We start from the raw sequence: 22,813 nt of genomic DNA, 5'->3' as shown, positions 1-22,813 counted from the left end.
CGTCTTTAGGACTCTGCTCACTCTGCTCCATAACCTCAAGATCTCTATTAGAGACCTCTCGCTAAATAGGACCCAACAGCCCCGAAGCCTTCCTATTTCCTATTCCCAATATCCTATTGAGAAATTTCTTTTGACTTCCCACTCATTGGGATCCTATGCATTTCCCATTTGTGCACAAATTTACCGATTAGGATACATAACTCGCTGATTAATCTCAATAAAATACGGTTTTTAATACCTGTTTTCGTCAGTAATCGGATTTACTCAACTTTTGTTCCTATTTTGAACCAAATACCACAGTTTCAGTCCTATTTCCACTGCTTGGTTCCAAGATCTCAAAATGTTGAGAATTCTCTTGCACCTATACCTTCTGAGCACAGTATGTATCATGTTCGTTTGCTCTTATCGCCTTACCCATGTCGAAACTGAACTTCGTGATCTTGTGACTCAACAGTCCGTTATTGAGCGTGTCGGTAAAGCAGCAGTCATCAGAGACTTTCGAGATAGTAGCATTGTCACTATCGAATAGCCAACGCTGGTCGACATAGCATTCAAGTTAGATAGAGCGTCAGAGGAGCTCTTATGGAGTATATACGTGCTATAGATACGACTCAGTCACAACAGTATGTGGTTATCTTAATTCATAGTTCCTCTCCCGGTATTTACTAATAAAGACGATATAAATTGCGGATGTACCGCGCAGACCCGAGCCGCTCAAACCGTCCAAGAAGCAATAAACTAGGTCAACAATGCTCGTGACCGACTTACGTCACTAGTAAAAGAAAAGGAGAGAGGCTAAAGTGGTTATGACTCTATTATACTATAGTGATAGGGAATTCTATACACATCGATAGAAATCGGGTAGCGACTATAAGACTACTAGAAATTTGAATAATATAATATAATGAAATTCTCGCTAAGAATAGACAACTAGCTTAGTGCATAGCTCTTTTCAATAATTGGTAAAAGACTTGTTTGTATTCTGTTGTTGTAATGAAGGATGCGTGCGAGACAAGCGGCTTTATATCCCAAAACCCACCGCCCCCCTCCCCAATACCCCATCCATTACGCCTTGTGCTAATTCTCAAGCTCAGACAGCAAAACTCTTGAAGTGACAGAAAGACAATAAAATATGTGATTGAGAAAAAATCAAAGTATATACATAGCATATTGATATCAATAGTAGTGGGTTTGCTAGAACTGCAGCTTGTCGGAGAGCTTTCAGCGCTAGCGCAACGTTTAATGTATATAGATCAGCCCAACCTCGGAAGCCTCGTCTATAACACGATCTATCTCTAATTAGACGAGTCAGAATAATACCATTCTAGTGCTCAAAATCAAGTCTTTCGAGTATACGACAGAAAGCAAAGGCTTGACTTTGAGCACAGCATTTGTGCATGTCATATTCCAATCTGAAGGGGAGACGAAAACACAATGGTTCCGATACAAAGATCTTAGGAAAGCTCCTGGTGCACATCAAGCAGTGCAAGAATTTGGGGCAAAGTGGCAGTATTAGGAAAGATAGTAAATCAAGCCGTATATTCAACTCAAAATTTACGCTTTAACGACTGTCCCTTACTCTACCGGTCTCTCTTATTGCTGCTCCCGCAATCCCTGGCGCTGTTGGTGGCGCTGTAGAATGCGCCTTTTGGCCTCGCTTGTGTTGTTGTAGAGCCGCCACACGGTGGTGGTGTAGTGCTGACCGATACGATGGATTCTCCCGGCGGACTGCTCCTCGCTTGACTTTAGCAGAGCCGGCTCCATGATAACCACGTATCTGGCACGGGTGCAGGTGAACCTAACACCAAGGATCTGGTGTGTACTCACTAAGATACCAGGGCTGTGGCACTCTGTGGCCTGGACGTAGTATATCCCCTCGGAGAATAGTGCTGAAGCGTTGGAGCTGGGCCTGAGTACTGTCGCGGTCCCGGCGGTCACATGCACGGCGGAACTGGCTGCCAATATCTTTCAGGGTGTTCTGTAACTCCGTGGACAGACCACCAATACATTGGATGTAGGGTTGGATGTGGGGAAGTCTCGAACGGGGTGTCCGTCAAAAAGTACCGAGGAGGGTTTCCTGGTAACTCGGTGAGAATCTTGCACGTCTCCCGCTCGTTCCGTTCCTGGTGAGAGTCATCCCGAATGGCGCGTCCCCATGTGATAGCAAGCTGTTGGGTAGGGCCCTGGACGTGGGTGTAGTATGACTGCGTGCTTGTTATCATCACGACATTGTCCCCCACGGATTGTCGTTGCCACTGGCATGCCCATTGGGTGACCTGGGTAAATCTGGGTAGGAGGTTACGGGCGTGACCAACAAGCAGGGTCAAGTCGAGTTTCGAGCTCCAGTTTCCAAAATTCCAAGCAGAATTCCCTGGGCGACTCCATTCCATCCCGGTGCTTCGATTCCTACTCAGTATGCTTTGCCAGTAGGTGACTATTCGCTCCACGGGAAGGTCCACGGAGTGGCGCACACGAGCATCACTGCCGACCCGACCTATGGTGGATGCCAGACTGTCTCTGTTGAGTACGAAAATTATTCGGACGGAAATGGTTATTCCATAAAAGGGACCGAGTCTGTCACCCTTACCAGAACACCATCGCAGCCTTGGCTGAGCAAGCTTGAATGGTATTCGGACCTGTACGAGACTGGAGTCGTTACAGCAACCAAGAAGACTGGACCTGGTGGGTTTAATTTGACCATTGATTCTCAGGCAAACATCTTTGAAGCAAATGGTACATTGACTACTGTCATAGACGGCGTTGTCTATAAGCAACCCGCAAATGGCACTTGATGGCCTGGCGATCTACCCATATAGAGCTATAAGTCAATGGAATGACGTTATGTACATATTCATCTATTCTGAAATAGCCTTCGGTTAGCTCCCATAGTAATTTATGCGAACCATATGTCCTCTCTTCCCATACTTGAACCCGACAATGTTGGTTGTCCAACAACCCTCCATGGACGTGTTACTGGCCATTGAATATATATTAACGTGGATAGATGACTGCCGCTTCTCTGACTGCCACTTCTCTGATATTACGCAACCACTGTCTCCTTGTCCCACGCGACCCGAGATGTGAAGTCTAAAGATCGAACAAGGTTATTCGGGCATGAGAATTCACTATGTCTGCATCTCCGCATCTCTCCATCTGATGCACGATAGTTGAATTGACAATTAACTCAGGTTCTTCCGATCTGCATGTTTAATGCGAATAGAATCTGGATTCAAAAAGTATTGGGCCTGCAGATAGCTTAGTCCGGTGGCAATGATATCTAAAATTGATATCAATTTCTTCATTTTGAAATCAATACGTTACAAGCTGACTATTATCATGCCCAGGACGTGTCTTGGCTCTGTCTGATTTACGATTCGTGGTACCTGGAAGAGGATAACTCGGTTCCTACAAAGCTTGGCCTGTTCGCGGTCCTTTAGGTATGTTCTTCCAAGTCTAGCTGAAGCAGGCACTGGACAAGGTCGTTGTGGTCGAGCATAGTCTGAATCTGACACTAGTCCCGTAATACAAGGGACGCTTTGTTGGCTAAATCGCAGCTCAGGGAAAAGTCGTCAGTGAAAAGGTGGAGGTTACCTGCGCTATGTGCATTATACAAGGATGACGCCAAGCCATTCTTGAAAATAGTAACTTAGGCCTAACTGGTAATAGCTGAGCCATCTCAATCAAGTTCGTAAGGTCTGGAAGTGTGAGTATTTGGAAATGAAGGTTGGTCCTTGCGAGATAGGGGATCTTGCTCCTGTGCCATTCATAATCACTGAAAGCTTTCTCTGCAATAGAATTACGGGCTTATGTGAGACAGGAAGTCACTGTAGTCTCAAGTAAATTGAATATACGTACAGCACGTTCAATTGATCCGTGTAGACCTTTCTGTCTAATAGGATCATATTCGTCTTAACGCACCGAGTCAGCATTGGCTGAATGCACCCTCATTCTATCATCCCACTCGCGCTTTGTCGTGGATGTGGAATTGTCTTCCCACATCTCTTGCGCATAAGCATAGGCTCCCCGGTGTTTATTAGATGTCAGTGCTGCATTCATGAATACGGATTGAGAACCGGAATTATAGTAACTCCGAATGAGCGGATAACTAATGATGAGCATAGCATAGATAGCAAGAAATAGCAAGGAATAAATGAAAGATTTCAATGCCCTTATTGGCTGAGCAAGTTACGGAAGACAATAAGTTCCAACATACAGTGATGCAGCAAAAGTTTTAGCACCCCTATCTATACCGCCTTCTAAAATAGGTATACCGCTCGCCATAATTAACCTTCCACTGGTCGAGCATCGTACTGCCAGCAGAACCTTTTATTGGGGTGTTAAAACTTTTGCTGCGTCACTGTATTATAATATCTCACACAGTATGCTCAAGGCTAACTCCAAGGTTGGCATCATTATTATTACAAAATTTCACCAGCCCCCTGCCGGGAGGAGAACATCTATTGTCTAACCGGGCTGCGGAACGGAAGGGACCCGGTCTTAGGCTCACGCAGTTGATTGTGTACTGACCGAAAATACCAGTACGGGTAGTAAAGTATACAACCAACCATAGCTAGGTGAAATTAGACTATGTACAATATATGTATGGTATGTCATATGACCGTCCCAAATGGTCACCTGACTGTCCCTACCAGGTCGGTCCTCACGGTTGAGCATGATATATGCCACAGTAAAATATATGTAAATATCTGTAAAAAAAAATGAAAGCTCGAGATCAGAGTGGACTAGGTAAGTCTTCCAATAATGGAAATACTACTTTATGTGTTGAGTTGAATAACTGCATGTACAACACCATTAATCGTAAATTACAACTGGTAATATATATTTGACCCATAGATTTTCCCCTCCGTGTCTCTTTCCTCTTCATCAACCTAAGATGTACAGCAAATTTCGACTCAATACTCACCCACGCGGATCTCTATTGACCCTTGTCGATAGGGATGGTTCCACGCTCTACGATAACGAAGGAGATAGACTCCTCTTCGCAATCATCGAACAAAATGACGTCTCAATGTTAGACCAATACTTTTCCTTGTCTCCCGGATATCCCTACCCTGGACCAGTTTTGTGCGAGGATCCGTTCTGGATTGCGGCCACTTGTGGGAGCACTGATGTGCTACGCTGGATGCTAGAACGATTTGGCGACTTCTCGCGCACACCAGGACCCGCAAAACAGGTGTTCTCACTGCTAAATCAAGCCTGCTACTACGCGAGAATCGAGACTATACTCTTCCTTTTGGATAGCCAGCCTCCGTTTGGGACGGTTCATGATAGAGAAATTTACGATACTACCGCTTTGATGTCCGCTGCATGCTCTTTCAATTTCCTAGGGTCAATACATCCGGACACCGAAGAATGGATTCGCGATCGTATCGCTCGAGGCGAGAAGCTGATGCATATTCTTCTCGACCGAGGTGCCCCTACGCAAGATGCTTCTTTCCCACACCGAGTCTCTGATATACAGCCAAGACAGCCTCAACATACCGTTCTTGGGTTGGCTATGTTGCGCGCTAGCTCTCCATTGGTTAAACGACTGCTTAGCGGAGGAGCCGACGTACACAATAAACAGCGGTATTGGTACTGGACATTTTGTGGGAAGAATGAATGCTCTCCGTGGGATGTCACGGCGCTTCATATCGGCAGTTTGGGTTGGAATTCGGACGGCATTCAAGCGTTGCTTGATGATCGCGAGATCACAGACTTAGTGCTAGCGCGTGATAGCGATGGCCGTCTACCAATCCATTGGGCGGCCATAGGTCTCGATGCGCGTGAGTGTGCACGCCCCGATGATGATGTTGCTCTCCGATTAGTCAACACATTCAAAGTTCTTTTATATGGCAAACCAGACACCGTCAACGCCCCAGACTCTGAGGGAATGACACCGCTTCATCATTTGGTTGCGCGCCACGCCTCGTGTAGTGGGAGCAAGCATATTGAGCTTGCAACTAAGTTCTTGTTAGACGCAGGCGCCGATGTCAGTGCGCAAGATAACGATAATCAGACCGTTCTCCATAAACTTTGCACGCTCTGCATGAACGGTGATGATGAAACTACCTTGCTCGAACTCTTGATAGCACACGGTGCTGATCCGAGACATGTGGATAAGAATGGCCAAACAGCTCTACACTTAGCGTCCAGAAATTTACAGCAGGTGCAGGCAGTGAAGGTCCTGCTTTGTCATGGGGCTGATTTTAATGCTGTTAATATCCAAGGGAACACGGTGTTTCACCAGTGCATAGGGGGTGGCGATATTCCCCTAGTGCGGTCCTCTGTTGAGAAGATACGAGCACAGGATGAGATGATTCGTGTTTTACACGAAGCGGCTGGGGGCGAGGACACTTTGATGGATCAACCCAATACACAGGGTAGAACGCCGCGGCAAATGATGTTGGATAAAAGGCGTGTATGGCAAGATAAGGAGGAGAGGATCAGAACACCGTCTGGTCGTCGTGGTCGTGGTCGACCACGACGTGGTGGATAAGGTCCCTTGTATAGTACTAATGTTACAAAATGCTTCGTCGAAACGATTAACCTTAACGGTTATTGTACCGAGCCGCAAATTACGGTATCTCTCATATTTGATCTCCCTGAGGGCCTTGTGGGCCAAGAACATAATTATCAAGTGTGTAACCGTTCATGAACGAGCTCCCTAGTCTAATATCACTAAACAGCAGGGTTTCAAATGCTCCATCTAGCTCAGTAGAGAGTAGTTGATAAAATCTGCTATCAATAGCAGTTCCACCGCACTGAGCTCCTGTAATCTATTAGTAATTAAGTCTTTTAGCTAGTTATACCTTGATTTTGTACATCATACCTGTAGCTGTGGTAATCCGATCGAGACAAAGTGTTGTGTCAATATCCGCGACATAGTATGTTACAATGTCCTAGTCATAGTGTGAGATCATCAAGTGCAAATAATATATCGCGGGGCCTTACCACTGTACCGCCTCCACAATCACAGATTAGAACTCCATCACGAGGCTAAGAATTCAGTGAATAAAATGTTCAGTTGACGAATCACTATTGCTAGTATTTTGACTTACCTCGAAATTGAATTTTCTGCTATTGAAAATAGCAAGAGCAGCAGCTTCAGGTTCTGTTGTAGTCCATATCCGATGCAGAGGGGTTGATCCAAACCCTGCCTTCTAGATCGCTTCACGTATCAAGCACTGTTTCTCTTCAGACTAGCTAGCTGGGAACGTAAACCAGAAGTCGATTGGTACTCCATTTAAGTCCACTAGGTAACCGTCACGAGGCTTTACCTTACTCGGGATATACGCGTAGATACAGATTCTCTCTCAGGATGACATGCGGCTAGTCCCGACCTAGACGTCTCCAGAGACATCACTCGAAGAAAAACCACTTGATGTTTCAATAAGTTGGTCGTGGTGAGCAGGCAGTTAGCATCGACATCATGACATCTTGCGGCTCACCTCGAGCGAGTTTTACGTATCCTTTCCGCAACACGGACACTATTCGCCGAGCAATGATGACCTAGCGATTTCAGTTGGGTAGAATTTTCTCTGTATAAGGCTTTCTTCGCTTCCCCGCCATGTCTTTTACACCTATCACCCGTCGACCGCACTCTACTTACACTGGCAATAGAGACCCATGGCGTCGGACGGCCCTGCCTGCGTTCTGGCGAAAGATCAGCGATCGAAGTAAGGCGATCTCCACAACTCCATAAAGTTCCAGTGCAGAACAGGGATCCCCGATTCCAATGACCACTTTGATGACCATATCAAGTCCAATGCGCTAGATGATACTCGTCCAACCCATGCGACCGCTGTCGCTATAACAGATACAAGCGCGACGGTCCAACAGACACGAGGGTTGGCACAAAGTCAGGAAGACGTCCGGCAAGGATTTCGACAAAATGATCGGCGTGTTCCACATATTCATTCCTGAGCCAACTATTGGCGTCACAAGCGAACTTCAAGATATGTGGCCTCCGATGGGCTAACTTCGATCTCTGAAGGTGCCGTGGTCTTCATGTATCAAGGAAGTGAAGATGTACATGTGCTTGATCAGACTTGTCGTTCTTCGGAGTCATTTCACCACAACGGGCAAGACGCAGAAGGATTCTGTCCATTGCTCGCCCTTTACGAAGTAAAGGTGGCGAAGTTAGTTTGTACCGAGGGCTAATCCCCTTTAGGCCTTCACATGAATCTTAGACGCAGCCTGTTTTTTAAATGGTAAACCTGGGTAGTGAAACGTAAGTTTAAAAAAGCACTTGAAAACAGGGTCCATCTGGGAATCATGTGATGGCCTAATATAGCTTAGCGTGATCTACAAATAAACCAAGCCACAAAAAGTTGACGATCTCGATCAGCAGCTCAAGACTAATGAAGTCATGCAGGGTTTGCTCGATGCTACTTACCCATGAATATATATTAAGTCAATTGACACCAAAATTCAGCTTTTTGGCCGTCGGGATCCTACTGGGTAATTTTGAGATAGTGAAACAAACTAAGTTAGTGCTTGGAGCTAGGCCTGCTAGTCTCACCCTCTAACAATGCCATGCAAACTTAATATTATTCTTAGATCTGACTTTCTCCCAGAAACAGAAGACGGATATAAATTCAGACATTCACATGCAATGCGACAATTCTTGCTTTAAACATGCGTAGAGCAGTCAGTACCAAGACATCCAGTTTCAGGATGAAGCTGTGATGAGTTTGACAAATCTATTGTTTCACAATGAGACCTGCCGAGGTCTGGAGAAGAACTAAATCTAAAGAAGAGCTTTAAATCAAATATAAATAGCAGACGTGGAATGTTATACTCGTTTGCTTTCCCTATATCCTTAAAGAATTTTGATTCAGCTTCCCGGCCTTCATCTCCTGCCATCAATCATGATGCTCACCAAATTCTTATCTCTCATATTGCTGGCTTCTACTCAGGTTGCTTCGCACGGCCTCATTACCCGCATCATTGGAGCGAACGGCATTGAGATGCCAGGCCTAACAGGTAATAGGCTATCCAGGGAATCTTAAATCTTTAGAATTTGAATTTGGTTAATTGTTTGACTCTAGTTGTCGACGGTGTCCCACGCGATTGTCCCTCTGCTGCGTGCGGCGGACAGAAAGATACCGCAGTGATTCGAGATCAGGAGATGGGAAGCATCAAAGCATCGGCCTTGGGTCGCACTTTAATTTCAGGCCCTGTGGACCCTAAGAGGGTGATCGAGAATTTCATGACACCTAATACCGGGACACGAGTTCACACCCGCCAATTCCTTCAAGGTCTCTGACTCTTTTCCATTTTGAATCCCATACTAGGGACTAATGTTTCTCATAGCTCGCCAACTGATTAATGACGCGGCTAGTATTGTCACTAATGCTGGTGGAGCTGTTCTCAATGGTCCGTATTAAGATGTTTTCTCTATCCCGCCTGAAAAGAAAAGAAAGGTAACTAACTTTTTTCTAGGCGCGCAGGATCTTGCCGATAAAACGCCTTTAAGTGGTGCTATCAAGGGTAAACCCGCCCTCCTTGATATACGAAAATTTGAGACTGATAAGACCAAACAGGCGCGCAATCGGCTGTTGATGATGTGGCAGGCGCTTTGCCAGGGGCAAAATCTGGTGCAGTTACGCCCAGTGGTACTGTAGAAAACGGACTTGAGATTTACTCTGGCAAAGGTTCTGTCAGTGGACTGCCTTCTGCTTCTGACGAGGGAGTCATCACGATGATTTATCACCAGGTTCGTCACAGGTTGCGAAGCTACTTTAACTGCTCATTGCTTACTATCTCAACACATAGGTAAATCAAGACGGCGCAGGTCCTTTGTCGGCAGATATCGACGCAACGAGTGGAGGCACCGACTCCAACGTATTTAAACCAGCCAGCGTTATCCAAAACATTCCCGGAGTCGCGGGATTTTCAACCTCCAGCACCATGGATTTTGAGGTCAAAGTTAGACTGCCCTCTGGAACAAAGTGCACCGGCATTGTTGGTAACACCAAAAATGTCTGCATTGTGCGGGTCAGAAACAATGCCATTTCTGGCCCCTTTGGGGGTTCAGCGGCTTTCACAAATTGATACACTGTGGGATCACTGGCAATTTTTGGCCTTTGAAAAGACTATATTACCGCACTAAACAATTTCTAATCAAAAGAGCTATGAAAGGTCTATCTCTAGCTATTGGAAAATGAACAGAATATAGACAAAAATTGAATTTTGCATTTACATCAACCGCGGAATGGATTTCGATATCAAACCTAGAAACCCTTCGCCGTCACTCCTTAAAACCGAAAAACCAGGAATGTGCTAACCAGCCATGGTATTTCCATTGTGCAAGTGTATCGGTGTATCATGATTTACGTTGTCTTCGAGAACTCCTCCCGAGGTGGCTTGCTAGTCCCCGGCGAGGGCTTGTTTTTGTTGGCAGGTTCTGGCCATATAGTTTGTGTGGTTCTCTCATCCTCATTATCAAGAGCGTCCATTCTAGGGGAATGTAGTCACGGATAGGTGATTGGGAGTGGTTCAGTCCGCGAACTGGCCGCTGATCTAGCATTCAGTCTTCTTGATACTGCTAGAACTTAGACAATAGAGCAGTAGAGAATGCACCTTACTTTCATTCATCAGATTCATTCTACATGAAGTAATAGCGGGGTGAATGCGACACACATTCTCGAGAGCGATACGCATGGCCTGGGAGTGTTTCAAGGTCTTCCTTCTATGATATCGGCCTGTCTGCTATGCCAGACTGCCATCGAGCCATTCCCATTTCAATGTTTGTTTTCTACCTGGACCAGGCCGTAGCCTTGCGGCAAAGGTTCCCAAGAATTGCTCTGCTCAATTTCTGCATCATTCATTTGCCATCACTCTGCCATCTGAGCGTTTCTCGGGAGCATCAAAGCAGTAAATTGGTCGAGAGAAATTGGGCCTAGCCATTGTTAGTCCTTGTTTGTAATGTAAATTGCCAGTGCTTGCTGGAGACTTACAATCTAGGTTCACCAATGTAAATGCCTCACTATCATAACTCATGGCATTGGTGGACATATTTGCTGCCATGTTTTGGGAAATCTTGGTCCCATAGCTGATTGCTCATGAGATACTCTTTCATACTGTTACACATGCCCTCGGACATGTATGGAATCAGAGTGGATAGAGAAGTGATCGCGGTCGAGAATGCGTTTCCCTGAACGCAGTCCATGAAAGGTTGCAATTGCTCGGGGTGGTCACACAGATGGCTAGCTCCTAGTTTGTCCCCACAAGCGGTCTTAATTGCTTGAAAGAACTTATCAAATGCCGCAACAGCCGCGTCCTTGGCCTCTGGAACTCCGCAGTAGGCAGCCCCATCAGCAACTAGAGGTTCAATAACCTCTGGCTTTGTGAATTTGTCCCAGAGGTCCAATTTCGGCTCACAGCCAGCGTCACACACGATCTTCTGGGAGTGTTCCACGAAAAGACCAGGAACTTTCTTCATGACTCCGGCAAGACCAACGCAAGAGGTACCCAAAACAGCACCCACTATTGGAAAGACACTAGAGCCCGTGGCAAGTATAATTGAAAACCGATATATTCGCATGTCGGGAAGCAGGGTGGAAAGAATGAGAAGGGTTGAACGTGATAAAGTTTGACAGAGCGGTGGAATTCCTGTGACTGAAAGATACTCGTTAAAAGTAATGCTCTAGTGCACACAATTAGCGGTCTGTGTGGATTTAAATTAGGAGCTGACCGAAGAAGGAATGTGATGGCAATTCCCAATGCTGCAAGGGATGATGCCATAGCATGTAAATCTATTGTCTACTTCATGCAAGGAATTGAAAAGCTTGTGCATCAATTGCACAGCTTAATGCAAGGGTTCGGGTATCGATCGATCGGAAATTGTGGTATGGTCTGTCTGACCAATCTGCACTTGAACTCGTAAGTAATATGTACCCCCACCCCCCAATCCATCTTCAATAATTGTTGAAAGCATTATATTTGTTGGAAGCAGTACTACGTGAGGTCTTTTGAAATGATCTTCCACTGTGTTGACACTGCTGGTCCTCGATTCCTGCAGGCATTTGCGTTATATGTTTTCCGGGTAAAAATAGAGCCATTTCGCCTAAAAGATGCTTTTGACCAACTCTTGTTGGCCTGGCCAATACTCCAAAGAAATATAAATTTTTCGGCAAGTAATTTCCCCTGCAAATGCTATCTCAATGCCTAGTTAATGATCTTATAGCGTACCAGTGCCTTTCCAACGGATGACACCAGGATGCACTGGCAGTCCAAGACTGTGGACGCCCCGTTGGCCGAATATATCCCCATCGACTGCTTAGCCAAGGAAGACCTCAGCGAGGGGGAACGACGGAATTTGGACGAAATAATTCAATTTTCTCAGTCATTGAAGTCCCAGATCTTTCCTCCTGTATTTCGTTTGCAAGTTGTACATTTCCAAGATGGGTGTCTTTTGAAGTTCACCGTCCAGCATGTATTTTGCGATGGTGCAGGTAACGTGCCGTCCTCCACTGGGCTCAGTTTCCCAATTTGCTTATCCCTACAAAGGTGTTCATCGTATTGTGTCTGCGTTTGCCTCTCTACTTCGGGGTGAGACAATTGAGCCCATTGAGGAGACACGACCATCTAAGATTCAGTTTCAGGCACCCAAGCGGGGACCTGTATCTCCTGATCCGCTCTCTGAGCAGTTGTATCATGCGTCATGTCAACAATGGGCCACGGGTGTGAGCAGAATGCTTCTATATGGCGCAGCTCAATGGTTTTATCGAGTCTGTTCTCGAGGTCAGCGATCACTTCGAACTATGCACGTTGCTAGCCCTATTCTGGATCGGCTGGATGACCTCGCCAGGAAGCAAAAGGTCCACGTGACAAGGCACGACCTCCTCATGGCAATGATTGCGCAGGTACAAAAACTTCACCAATTACAATTTATTGAACAGTGGCTAATGCTCCCCATAGGCCACTATTAAAGCGTTCCCAGGCTTGTCTCCTACACCTATAGGCTTTATCTACAACTTCAACCATCATCTAGAAAAGTCGGCACCACTGCATAACACTTTCTGGCCAATATCAATTCCCCTGGCGCAGGGAATTGAGATGACTCATGGTGATGACCAGCTCATCATGCTAGCGATTCAAATCCGCCATGCTGTTCGCGCCGCGCGTAGCCCTGAATGCTTAGAGCTCTTCCGTGAGAGATATGAATCGATGGGACCCCAACAACCGTTGCATCCGGCCAATCTTAACCCAAACCGCCCCAATATCCAAGTTTCCTCTTCAGCGCATCAAGACTGGTATGATATATCATTTGGGCCCGGGGTCAAGCCCTACTATGCAGATTTCCATGTACCAGTGATAGATCTTTTTGCATATCTTGGATGGGAGTACCATGACTTGATTATTACCACCAAAGACAAAGAAAAATCTGGGTTCTGCATTCATGGCTCACTCCATAGAGAGGTCTGGCGATGGCTTGAACATGTACGTGATCCTTCAGTTCCAACGCCTTCCCAAAAGGGGTATGCGCGGCTCTGAAAGAGTTGTTAAGCAAGCCTGAGTTCCGTTTTTACGAAAAGCACAGCTAGAATAGAAGGAAGACTCTATATTCACATATTACATTCTCGGGTAGCGATATTGGATTCAAGGGGCAAAAGAAGCTCGGGATCAGGTTTTCGCATTCTTTTAAGAACAAGTACATCTTCTCACGATATCCCTCTTGAGATCCTTGAGCCTATATGACCGATACAACAATACCGTCATCCACCGAGCCATGAGATTTCTTCTTCCAATCCGCTCCATGCAGTGCCATATTTGGTGCTTTTTGAGGGAGCTATCAGGCGACGGGCGCTCAGAGAGAGTGAAAAGCTCAAGCCCTTGCAGGTCTCTATCAATTGAATTGTCTCTCAAAGTTGTCGTTTTGTCGTCAGAGAACAAGAACGAAGTTCCCAAAATCACATATTGACGCACAACAAAATGTTGTTTGTCAGAATGCCAATCATCCGCCAACCATTCAACGCGGGGAACCCATGGCCATCGTCGAAACTGGCATACCTCAGTCCACACGTCATGAAGCTTACGGCGAGCATGACCCCCGCTGACAGCATGAACAGGACCGGTTGTCCCAAAAGCTAAGTGGGTTAGGAGACGGTCGACGACTACATCCACTGGCACTTCATCATTTGTCGCCTCTGTCTCGGGTCTTTCGTACCGGGTGGAAATTCGTGCCCATAAGGTCGGCCACAATGCGGTTGCTGCAGTGAATATTGTCATAGGGGTGGAAAGCGGGAAGCTGAACCCAGGATACGGGTACTTCTGCGCAGGGCCAATAATAGACGGTCGCAGAATGAGAAGCTTATGCGAACTTCCGGTGCAAGAAAATATATCGTAGAGTAGCCGCTCAGTCAATTGTTTTGCGTATGCATACGCCCATGGAAAATTGTTCGATTGATATTCAACACTTGAACCCTTCTTCTGCACCTCGCTCCATTCCAGCTGCACATTTGGCGTAGCGGAAAGCTGGTAAATTTGTTCTTTCACTCGAACATCCCCTTCGGGTGTCGCATGGAAGAGGTGAGTATTGGTATATGCGGTTGAGACATAGACAAAGCGCTCTAGGTTTGTGAGCTGCAGTGCGAAATTGGCCAACCACTCAGTCGCACCAATGATGTTCTGAGAAATTCTCCCCAACGGATGTACCAGGTTGATGGAAGAAGCACAATGCACGACGATGTTGACTTTATCCCTTAACATGTTGATATTGCTCACAAGCAATCCACACTCGGGCTTTGTAATATCACCATCTAATATGGTGACTCTTTTTGGATCTAGCATTTTGAGAACGATCTCTTCCGGTAGCCATTGATTCCATACTTCACGAAGGTTCCTTGCAGACCGCCAAGTCAGTTAAGTTATCACCAGCATAACAAAGGATAAGGCACGTACGAGAGATTTCTTCTATAGAGCAAGAAGATATGGGAACAGGGGGCCTTTTGCAAAATTCTGTAGACCAGAGTTGTGCCTAGGAAACCGGAGCCTCCGGTAATAAGGATGACTTTTCCTTCGTAGTATTCCCACATTTTGCTGGTGCTGCAGCTAGAAAATTTGAACTTGATGGTAATAGTCAAACTGGGACCATTCCGCTTTTATACCCTCAGATTAAACAGGGGATATTTGACACAAAAGCAGGTCCCCACCATTCAAGTCAACATCCCTTGCTTCAAGTATGCAGGTGAACTTCGAATATCAGATTCTAGAATAAATATACCCAAGTATACCGAGAGGCTTTTGCAAGGTTTTATTTTAGTTAAAAGAGGTACGTTTGAGAACTAAATACAGATCCTTGAGCGTCTTTTAGATGCCATGCTCAACACAATCTCCGACTAATCGGCAATTTCCACCCAACATACACATGGAAGTGACTATCAGCATGCCCCTGCTTCATCAAACACACGTATGGTGAGGCAGACGATGGTGGAGGCCTTGATTTCTCAGCTGTCCAAAAATTGTTGGAACGGCAGTGGATGCTGAGAGGAATGCAAGACGAAAACTGAGAGAATCTTGACTAACTTTCTGACAACGTAGCACTAACTTCACAGTCGACTCTTCGACTCTTTCCTCTTGAAGTTGGTTTTGGAGCATTTTTGGAAGATTTTGATTCTTGATACCATTCGTATTTCTAGTCGTATTCCTATATTGGACTTCCCCTTACCCTTGCCTTTGATAATAATTTTGAGAATTACATCATTAACAGGAGTGTGTGTCGCCCCTCTACATAAATGATAGCTACAAGCTCACCAAATCACTCAAAGCCTCTGGACCTCAGGTAGATATGCGGAGCCTAGGGGGAAATACATCTCGCGCGCTTTCTGGTACAAAAGCTTCCCCGATACACCCTGGGGAATCTCCTCCCCGGCTCCCACAAGTCGGAGAAGAGTCGGCAGCTCGTGCTCTGTGAGTGAATGCGCCAGATCCCGTCGTAGAGTCGTTAGGTTTAGCATGCCTCGCTCTTGGCAAAGGGTGGTACCACCCCGTAGACGCACCAGAGCCGCGACGTGATTGACGTACTTGGGGTCTGGGACCGCGAAGATGTGCCCTTCCATCACCCCTGGGATGTCAAGGAGGGCTTTGCGGATCTTGGGCGCTAATACCCTGCCACCGAAGGTTGGGATGACTGAGCAGGAGAAATTAGTTGGGCATAGCCCAAGAATTATGAGTAAAGCTTTTTACCAGAACACTTACAGTCACATTCGGCCCGACCTTCGATCTCATATACGCTGCCGTTGTAGCTGATGATATCCCCGGTGCGGAAGAATCCATCGTTGTCAAAGGCATTGCTTGTTGCCTGGGGGTTCTCCAGATATCTATAGACGCTAATTAGGCAGTGCAAAAGTTCAACTTGTGACTTGGAAAATACCCGGTAAACAGCACAGGAGTCCTGACAAGCAACTCTCCTCTGCTGCCCTCACTCAACTTAAAGTCTACACCGGGTACAGGCTTTCCGATAGTTCGCTAGCCCCTCGCTGTCAGCCTTTCATAAACATTCTTATTCGAAAAAGCACGAATCATACCTTCACGAGAGAATCGTCTCCCAACGCTTTGAATGGTGAAATTCCCATCTCCGTGCCGCCATAGATAACACTAACGCATCGCCCACCCAGCATATCTCGCCAAAACAGTTTGACCTCCTGCAGCATCACCTGCCCACCAGCAGTCACTTCGCGCAGCTGGCGCGCTCCGGCGCAGTACTCTTCGCACTCTACGGGAGGGAGCACACTCAACTTATCCCGGTACACGAGCATCAGGTTCCGCCACGTGGTCGGCAATAGATGAAGTACGGTAATTCCGCCTTGTCGCAGACGTTCCCAGATCATGTCCGCGTCCACCAGGTACGGCCACAGCTCAATGCGAATACCCCGCAGAAGCATGTTGACTATCAGGCGGATAGAACCAATGTAGCCTGCTGCTCGAGTGAAGAGGAGGGCGTCATCCTCGGCGCCAATGGGATCGACGTCGGTGTTGAAGAACTTCCGCGAGTGAAGGACGCCTTTGGGCGGGCCCATAGTTCCCGAGGTAAAGAGCAGAAGCGCGGTGCGCGTGGATGGGAAATTAGTCGGCTGATCTGTGGTAAATTGGAGAGTTGGAGGTGTGTTGCCGGCGTGAGCGCTGATGGCAATGGAGCAAATTTCATTGCCGGTGGTGAGGAGAGCGCGGCGCCGAATGAACCACATGAGTTCGGCTTGCTGTGGGCTGTATAAAACACATGCAGCGTTGCATTTCGCGATGCGGTCCCAGGTTGCTTCGGCTGATTCGGCTGTAGCTGTGAATGTTTGTCAGTCGGGACATTTCTCTCAGGGAGAATGATTGAGGCGAGATACATAATGGGGCAATGGTACCACCGAGGGACAAGATTGCCAGAAACGCCACAACAAATTCTATGCTGGCTGGGGCGAGGATTCCTATACACACAGGCTCGCGAAGCATTTCGCTGCTATCCAGGGCTGTTTGAGGCAGTCGCTCTTGAAGGAGTTGCCGGAATCGAAGCACCCCCGACAGCAGCTGTCGATAGGTGATTTTAATGCCTGATATGTCATCGCTGATAATGTCACGGGTAGGGCCATTGGCAAATTCAACCAGACGTCGGAAGAAGGGCTCGTTGGGGAAGCTCATGGTGGAAAGCGCCTATACGGACCACACTGTGGTAAGGCGGATATAAAATGAGTGATTCACGGAGTAGCAACAGTGTCAGTCTTTGTCGTCCTTTTGCTTCTTCTGAGGATTGCTTACCGCTACTTCAGGTAAATCTTAAGATCTGTAGAAATATGACGAGTCATAGGTTGTCTTCGAGAGATCACAAAATATACACTTCGATAGATCGTACCTTGGTGAATCTCGGCGCCACCAGATTCCTGGTTGATCTAGGAGCTGCATTCATATTTCTTTCTGGTTTTTTCTCCCTATCTTCCTTCTCAGCAAACCGTGAAACAGCTCCCTTCATCATGCGTCTTCCTAGCCCCAAAGCAGCCAGTCTCCCCAATGACGCCCTGTTCAAACAGCTGCTCCATAACGCCCAAGTTAACCCAAACATCTTGATACATGATCCAGCCCATAATAAGGATGCCACCACAGCTCAATTCCTTCGCGATGTCGTGGCCTTCAAGGAGGAAGTCCTCTCTCAGTTACCCCAAAACCTTTTGAACTCCCAGGGAAGACTCCAGACTCCAGGAGTCTACATAGCTATCCTCGCTTCCCTCAGCTACGATTTTATCGTTGGCTTATACGCCGTCGTCGCCCTAGGTGCTGCAGCCGTACCATTATGTAGGCGGTTGATGCCCCATCCTTATAATCGTCTAACCTTTTAAAGCAACCAAAGTTCTCCCCGAAGAAGGCGACTGGCTCGTGAAGAAATGCAACGCCATCTGCTTGCTCGCTCAGCAAGAGCATATTTCTCTTGCCTCCCAAATCCAGTCCCAGCAACCAACGGATCCTCTCATCCCCGTGATTTCAATTCAACATCCCCCAAACCCATCCTTCGCATTACCCCAGATTGACCCAACCCTAACTTTCCCCTCCACTCAGCCAGGCCTCCTTCTCTTCACATCAGGAACAACTGGTCCTCCCAAGGGCGCTATCTTACCTCGCCAACTTTTCTTCCCGCACGTTGACCCCGACTGCACCGCCGACGATACCGCCATCGTCTACCGTGCCGTCAATGGTTTACCCGGAGTCCTGAATCTAAGCGATCTGGTGTATGTCTGCGCGCGCATTGAGCTCTTCCCTGGTGGTATCCAGCCAGCACCGATCTGGGAGCGGCTCCGCTGTGGTGGAGTTACCGTGCTAGCGGGTGCTACTCGCTTCTGGCAGGTGCTGATGACGCATTATGAGGAGAGGCTGCGAGCCCTACCTGAGAATGAGCGTATCCTCTATGATGAGGGCGTTCGGAATCTTCGAGTCGTGTGGTTCGGGGGCGGGATGCCCTTGCCTGCTGCGAAGCGGTTCTGGTTACGCTTACGGGGGAAGAAGGAGTGGACAGTTAAGTATGGGGCGTCCGAATTGGGAAGGGAGGCGATGGTGTTTCGGTTCTCCAGTGAGAGCGCGGCGTTGAAGGTAAGCATTCCGGTGATCTGAATTAGAGTCACTCATTTATGAACGGACTAACTGATCAATGTAGCCAATTATTGGGCGTCCGTTGGCTGGGACTGAAGTCAGGTTGACGGAGGGCCAGCATGGGGAGTTGCTGATCAAGAGCCCGACGGTGATGATCGGGTAAATCCTCGCACATTATGTCGTGGCCAGCAAGATTTAGTCTGACCATGGCAGATACATCGACGACGAAGAACGCACGCATGCGGCATTCGATGCCGACGGCTTCTATCGTACGGGAGATCTTGTCCACCAAGATGCCCAGGGTATGTTCGTCTTTGACGGCCGTGCATCGGCCGATTGTAAGTTACCTTATTCTCTTGTCTTTTTACCCGTGCTTTCCTATTTCGAGGAACCGACTGATCAGTGGCGTAGTTGTCCGGTTCAACGGGCTCCGCGTCTCAGTCTACGAGGTCGAATCGCAGCTATGCGACCTGCCTTACATCCTAGAGGCATACGTGCTTAGCATACCAGACAACCGATACGGTCACCGCGTCGGCGCGCTTGTGCTTTTAGCTGCAAGAGAAACATCCTTGACACTGGGGAAGTTGCGGAAGGATTTGGCTACAGTGCTGGCTATGTACAAATTGCCGACGGCGTTGCGTGTGGTGGATAGTGATGAGGAGCTGCCACGTAGTCCAGAGGGAAAGTTGTCACGCAATACTGCCATGCAGAGATTTTTCCCTAGGGAAGCTAGAGGGTTATCAGGCAAGGTTGAGGTTTGGGACATAGAGTTGGAGGAGATGGTAACCAGACGGGTGTGGGATTGGGGCGGCATTTAAGCAGATATCATTCTGACCGCTTTGGTTGGGCCTTGCTAGATAGATAATCATTTTGGTTCTATTCATGCATGCTAGATATATCGTTCAAACTTAATCCACCTCTGGCAGCGTGTCCCAGTTTTCAACCGCCTTTTTGAGACCTGTATATCTATCTACCCTTTGTTTGTAACCTTTACTTCCTAAAAAGGGACGGATAGAGCTGTATCCATATATAATCGATAGGTTATTTTAGTATAGTTGTAGTTGCAAGAGGTAGAGGGTCCGAGTTTCAACATCAAAATGTCGAAGTAAAAGTTCAATCAACTAACTATACCTTGGCCAATTCTCTCAAAGCTGACCGATCAACCTTGAATCCCTTACGGGGCAACTCAGAAAGACAATAAACACCCCCAGTCAATTTCTGCAAGCCGGTGAGCCTCTCCTCCGCAAACCTCTCAATGGCCTGCTGCAACTCCCCCATGTCCCTCCCCTGTTCACTGCCCTTGGGCACTACAAAAGCTGTCGGCAAATCCCTTTGATTCCGCTCCTCGCGTACTCCCAAAACTACCACACTTCCAACAGCTTGATGAGTAAACAATACCGCCTCGAGCTCCGCTGCTGACACGTGCACCCCGTATCCCCCGCCTACCTTGATCATCTCTTTGATCCGATCCACGACATACACATTCCCCTTCTCATCTAGGTATCCAAAGTCCCCCGTGTGAAACCATCCCTCGGAATCGAATGCAGCGGAATTCGCTACTGCATCGTTCTGATATCCCCGGTACCGAGCGAGGCAGTTGCGGATAAGGAGCTCGCCCGCGTTTTGGGGGCCCGGTCCCTTCTGCTCCAGTCCCGTTGCTAGGTCAAGGATTTTGGCCTCTGTTCCACTCACAAGGGTACCCGTTGACCCAGGGGCGCGAGAGTCCTCGTCAAACTGAATACAGACCAGCATCGTTTCAGCAGTGCCGAGTTCAAGACTCAGTGGGATATTGTGGAAACGATGGGATACCGCCGCCCGAAGATTTTCATGGATTGGGGCACCGGCGGAAAGCAGCCACTTTATTGACTTTGTCTGTGACGATGATGTGTCAAAGCGCGCAAGCTGTGCTGCTAGCGGAGGCGTGACGAACAGGAAGGTGATTTGGTGGCGGGAGATGAGGTCTACGGCTGATGTGGCGTCGAGGTCTGGCTTTGAGGGTACTAGGATGACCGGGATTCCCAGGACGATATTCAGCCCCATATTCAACTTCGCGTTGATGAAGTAGCCGAGTGATAGTGGGGAAATCCAGGTATCTGTGTCGGGACAAGTGTTGGCCGGAATGGTCGCGCGTGTGCCTTCAAGGGTGGCGATGAAGTGTGCGTGGCTGACTAGAACACATTTCATGTTGCCGGTTGAGCCGCTTGTGCGGTTTATGAAGGCGGTATGGGTGTCAGCTGCTTCATGGGTATGCAGGTTGAAGATGTTGTCGTGGCAGTTGCTCGTGATTGTGGTGATGAGGGCAGCGATGGAGGGATACTGACTGCTGGCAGTTTCGTCGAGGGTGACCAGGGGCAGGTCTTGCTTCTCTAGCAGGGCGGATGCGGCCTCGGCCAGGGAAAGCACATCAGTATCGGTGATGAGCAGTTGGGCGTTGGTCTGTTTCAGATGACGGGCGATGTCGCTGGCGGCAGTAGATGCTTGCACGGGGACCAGGGCAACAGTAGCACCCGCCGCCAGCGCCCCAAAGTATGCGATAGGATACTGGATCTGATGGCCGTTAGACAAAAGAAACTATCTAGAGAAGTTTGCAAGGATTCTACCTTGTCACAGGCAAAGATGGCGACAACATCTTCTGGTTTGATGCTATAGTTAGCGTGGAGGGCACGAGCCAAACGTCGACTCTGAGCCTCCAACTCAGCCAGGGTCAACTGTTCATTGGTTCCATCAACGCGGTAGAGCACACGGCCGCGAGGGTAGTCTCGCCGGCTGCGATGAAAGATGTAGTTGAACACGTCAGATTCGGGAACCGGAGGAAGCGACAGTCGCGAGCGAAATATCATTTTTGATTAGGACGTTGACCGTTTTCATTTGGGAGAATTGACAGAAAGATCAAGATGCTCGGTTTTTCCATGGCTTCTTGAAATTTATGTGAGGGGTGAGACCCAGAGATATTATGCATATGAATCGCCATTAGAGCCGTATGCAGGCAGGATGTACGATTGGTGTGGACGACGCACCTTATCAAGAATACAGAATATCTCCCTCAATGCAGGCCGCCATGCATTTGATGGTCTTGTCTCCGGTCTTAGGCACATTACGCTATCGATTTTATATTGCATGGACCAAGGCTCTGGGCTCTGGGAAATAGACTATCCGTACAGTACAGTAGACCATCACAAAGGGGCTTGCCATGACCAGCACTTTCAACCAGTCTCTTCCAAGATGTTTCTATCTATACCACCAACCTTTCTCCCTCAATTCAGCCCTCAAATCAAAGCTTTAATCATGAACAATCCATCAACAGAAGCACCGGCAACAGCTGCTGCGCATGAATGGCTCCAATCCTTCCACCGCATGGGCGACTCTCTCTCTCCTGAATTATGGGTTGAGACTTTCTATGCCCCCGACTGTACAATGCAATTCCTCGGCCAGCCACCAGTACATGGACACGCGGCCATCATCGCGCATTTCCGAAACCAGTTTGCCCGGCTCGAGAGCATGAGACATACTGTACGCCATGTTGATGTCACGCAGGAGCGCATCTATCAAGAAGCCACGGTCACCTATATCGTCAAGGGGGATCCTGAGCAGCGGCAGATTGAAGCACAGGGCCTTGCAGTGTTTGGCAAGGGGGTCAGCGAGAGCCAGATTAGGTTCTTCACTGTCTATTTGGATTTGGAGGCGTTACGGGAGAGAATGAGAGAGGTGCTGGGCTAATGTGATCTGTATTTACTGGCTCTAG

General features: G+C 47.8%; 10 protein-coding genes across 10 annotated transcripts; 5 read left to right on the top strand and 5 right to left on the bottom strand.

Moving 5' to 3' along the window:
- Window positions 1-1,593: 1,593 nt before the first annotated feature.
- On the bottom strand, window positions 1,594-2,390 carry N7508_010390 (SNF2 family N-terminal domain protein; the record flags this gene model as incomplete). Its single annotated transcript, XM_058468450.1, has 2 exons — window positions 1,594-1,909; window positions 2,065-2,390. 2 exons carry the CDS (start codon window positions 2,388-2,390, stop codon window positions 1,594-1,596), a joined length of 642 nt encoding a protein of 213 aa, XP_058316296.1.
- A 2,504-nt stretch (window positions 2,391-4,894) lies between these two features.
- N7508_010389 (ankyrin repeat domain-containing protein) lies at window positions 4,895-6,499 on the top strand (the record flags this gene model as incomplete). The annotated part of the gene is made up of 1 exon (XM_058468449.1): window positions 4,895-6,499. One exon carries the CDS (start codon window positions 4,895-4,897, stop codon window positions 6,497-6,499), a length of 1,605 nt encoding a protein of 534 aa, XP_058316295.1.
- Window positions 6,500-8,873: 2,374 nt separating this feature from the next.
- Window positions 8,874-10,059, top strand: N7508_010388 (DUF3129 domain-containing protein; the record flags this gene model as incomplete). The annotated part of the gene is made up of 6 exons (XM_058468448.1): window positions 8,874-8,988; window positions 9,054-9,263; window positions 9,319-9,381; window positions 9,448-9,495; window positions 9,549-9,721; window positions 9,781-10,059. 6 exons carry the CDS (start codon window positions 8,874-8,876, stop codon window positions 10,057-10,059), a joined length of 888 nt encoding a protein of 295 aa, XP_058316294.1.
- Window positions 10,060-10,996: 937 nt separating this feature from the next.
- Window positions 10,997-11,551, bottom strand: N7508_010387 (uncharacterized protein; the record flags this gene model as incomplete). The annotated part of the gene is made up of 1 exon (XM_058468447.1): window positions 10,997-11,551. The coding sequence occupies one exon, from the start codon at window positions 11,549-11,551 to the stop codon at window positions 10,997-10,999; it is 555 nt and encodes a 184-aa protein (XP_058316293.1).
- Window positions 11,552-12,770: 1,219 nt separating this feature from the next.
- N7508_010386 (uncharacterized protein) lies at window positions 12,771-13,503 on the top strand (the record flags this gene model as incomplete). Its single annotated transcript, XM_058468446.1, has 2 exons — window positions 12,771-12,872; window positions 12,928-13,503. 2 exons carry the CDS (start codon window positions 12,771-12,773, stop codon window positions 13,501-13,503), a joined length of 678 nt encoding a protein of 225 aa, XP_058316292.1.
- A 147-nt stretch (window positions 13,504-13,650) lies between these two features.
- N7508_010385 (male sterility protein-domain-containing protein) lies at window positions 13,651-15,044 on the bottom strand (the record flags this gene model as incomplete). The annotated part of the gene is made up of 2 exons (XM_058468445.1): window positions 13,651-14,851; window positions 14,911-15,044. The coding sequence occupies 2 exons, from the start codon at window positions 15,042-15,044 to the stop codon at window positions 13,651-13,653; spliced, it is 1,335 nt and encodes a 444-aa protein (XP_058316291.1).
- A 726-nt stretch (window positions 15,045-15,770) lies between these two features.
- On the bottom strand, window positions 15,771-17,634 carry N7508_010384 (class I adenylate-forming enzyme family protein; the record flags this gene model as incomplete). Its single annotated transcript, XM_058468444.1, has 5 exons — window positions 15,771-16,138; window positions 16,207-16,328; window positions 16,382-16,476; window positions 16,536-17,284; window positions 17,343-17,634. The coding sequence occupies 5 exons, from the start codon at window positions 17,632-17,634 to the stop codon at window positions 15,771-15,773; spliced, it is 1,626 nt and encodes a 541-aa protein (XP_058316290.1).
- A 329-nt stretch (window positions 17,635-17,963) lies between these two features.
- Window positions 17,964-19,889, top strand: N7508_010383 (class I adenylate-forming enzyme family protein; the record flags this gene model as incomplete). Its single annotated transcript, XM_058468443.1, has 5 exons — window positions 17,964-18,282; window positions 18,329-19,071; window positions 19,136-19,230; window positions 19,285-19,409; window positions 19,483-19,889. The coding sequence occupies 5 exons, from the start codon at window positions 17,964-17,966 to the stop codon at window positions 19,887-19,889; spliced, it is 1,689 nt and encodes a 562-aa protein (XP_058316289.1).
- Window positions 19,890-20,196: 307 nt separating this feature from the next.
- Window positions 20,197-21,911, bottom strand: N7508_010382 (AMP-binding enzyme domain protein; the record flags this gene model as incomplete). The annotated part of the gene is made up of 2 exons (XM_058468442.1): window positions 20,197-21,618; window positions 21,672-21,911. The coding sequence occupies 2 exons, from the start codon at window positions 21,909-21,911 to the stop codon at window positions 20,197-20,199; spliced, it is 1,662 nt and encodes a 553-aa protein (XP_058316288.1).
- A 445-nt stretch (window positions 21,912-22,356) lies between these two features.
- N7508_010381 (nuclear transport factor 2 family protein) lies at window positions 22,357-22,788 on the top strand (the record flags this gene model as incomplete). Its single annotated transcript, XM_058468441.1, has 1 exon — window positions 22,357-22,788. The coding sequence occupies one exon, from the start codon at window positions 22,357-22,359 to the stop codon at window positions 22,786-22,788; it is 432 nt and encodes a 143-aa protein (XP_058316287.1).
- Window positions 22,789-22,813: the final 25 nt, after the last annotated feature.

The sequence above is a fragment of the Penicillium antarcticum genome (assembly GCF_028974205.1).
Source record: "Penicillium antarcticum strain IBT 31339 chromosome Unknown utg000009l_segment0_segment0, whole genome shotgun sequence".
Taxonomy (NCBI): Eukaryota; Fungi; Ascomycota; class Eurotiomycetes; order Eurotiales; family Aspergillaceae; genus Penicillium; species Penicillium antarcticum.
Note: the sequence above shows the minus strand (reverse complement) of the source record. Positions and strands in the feature narration are given on the sequence as shown.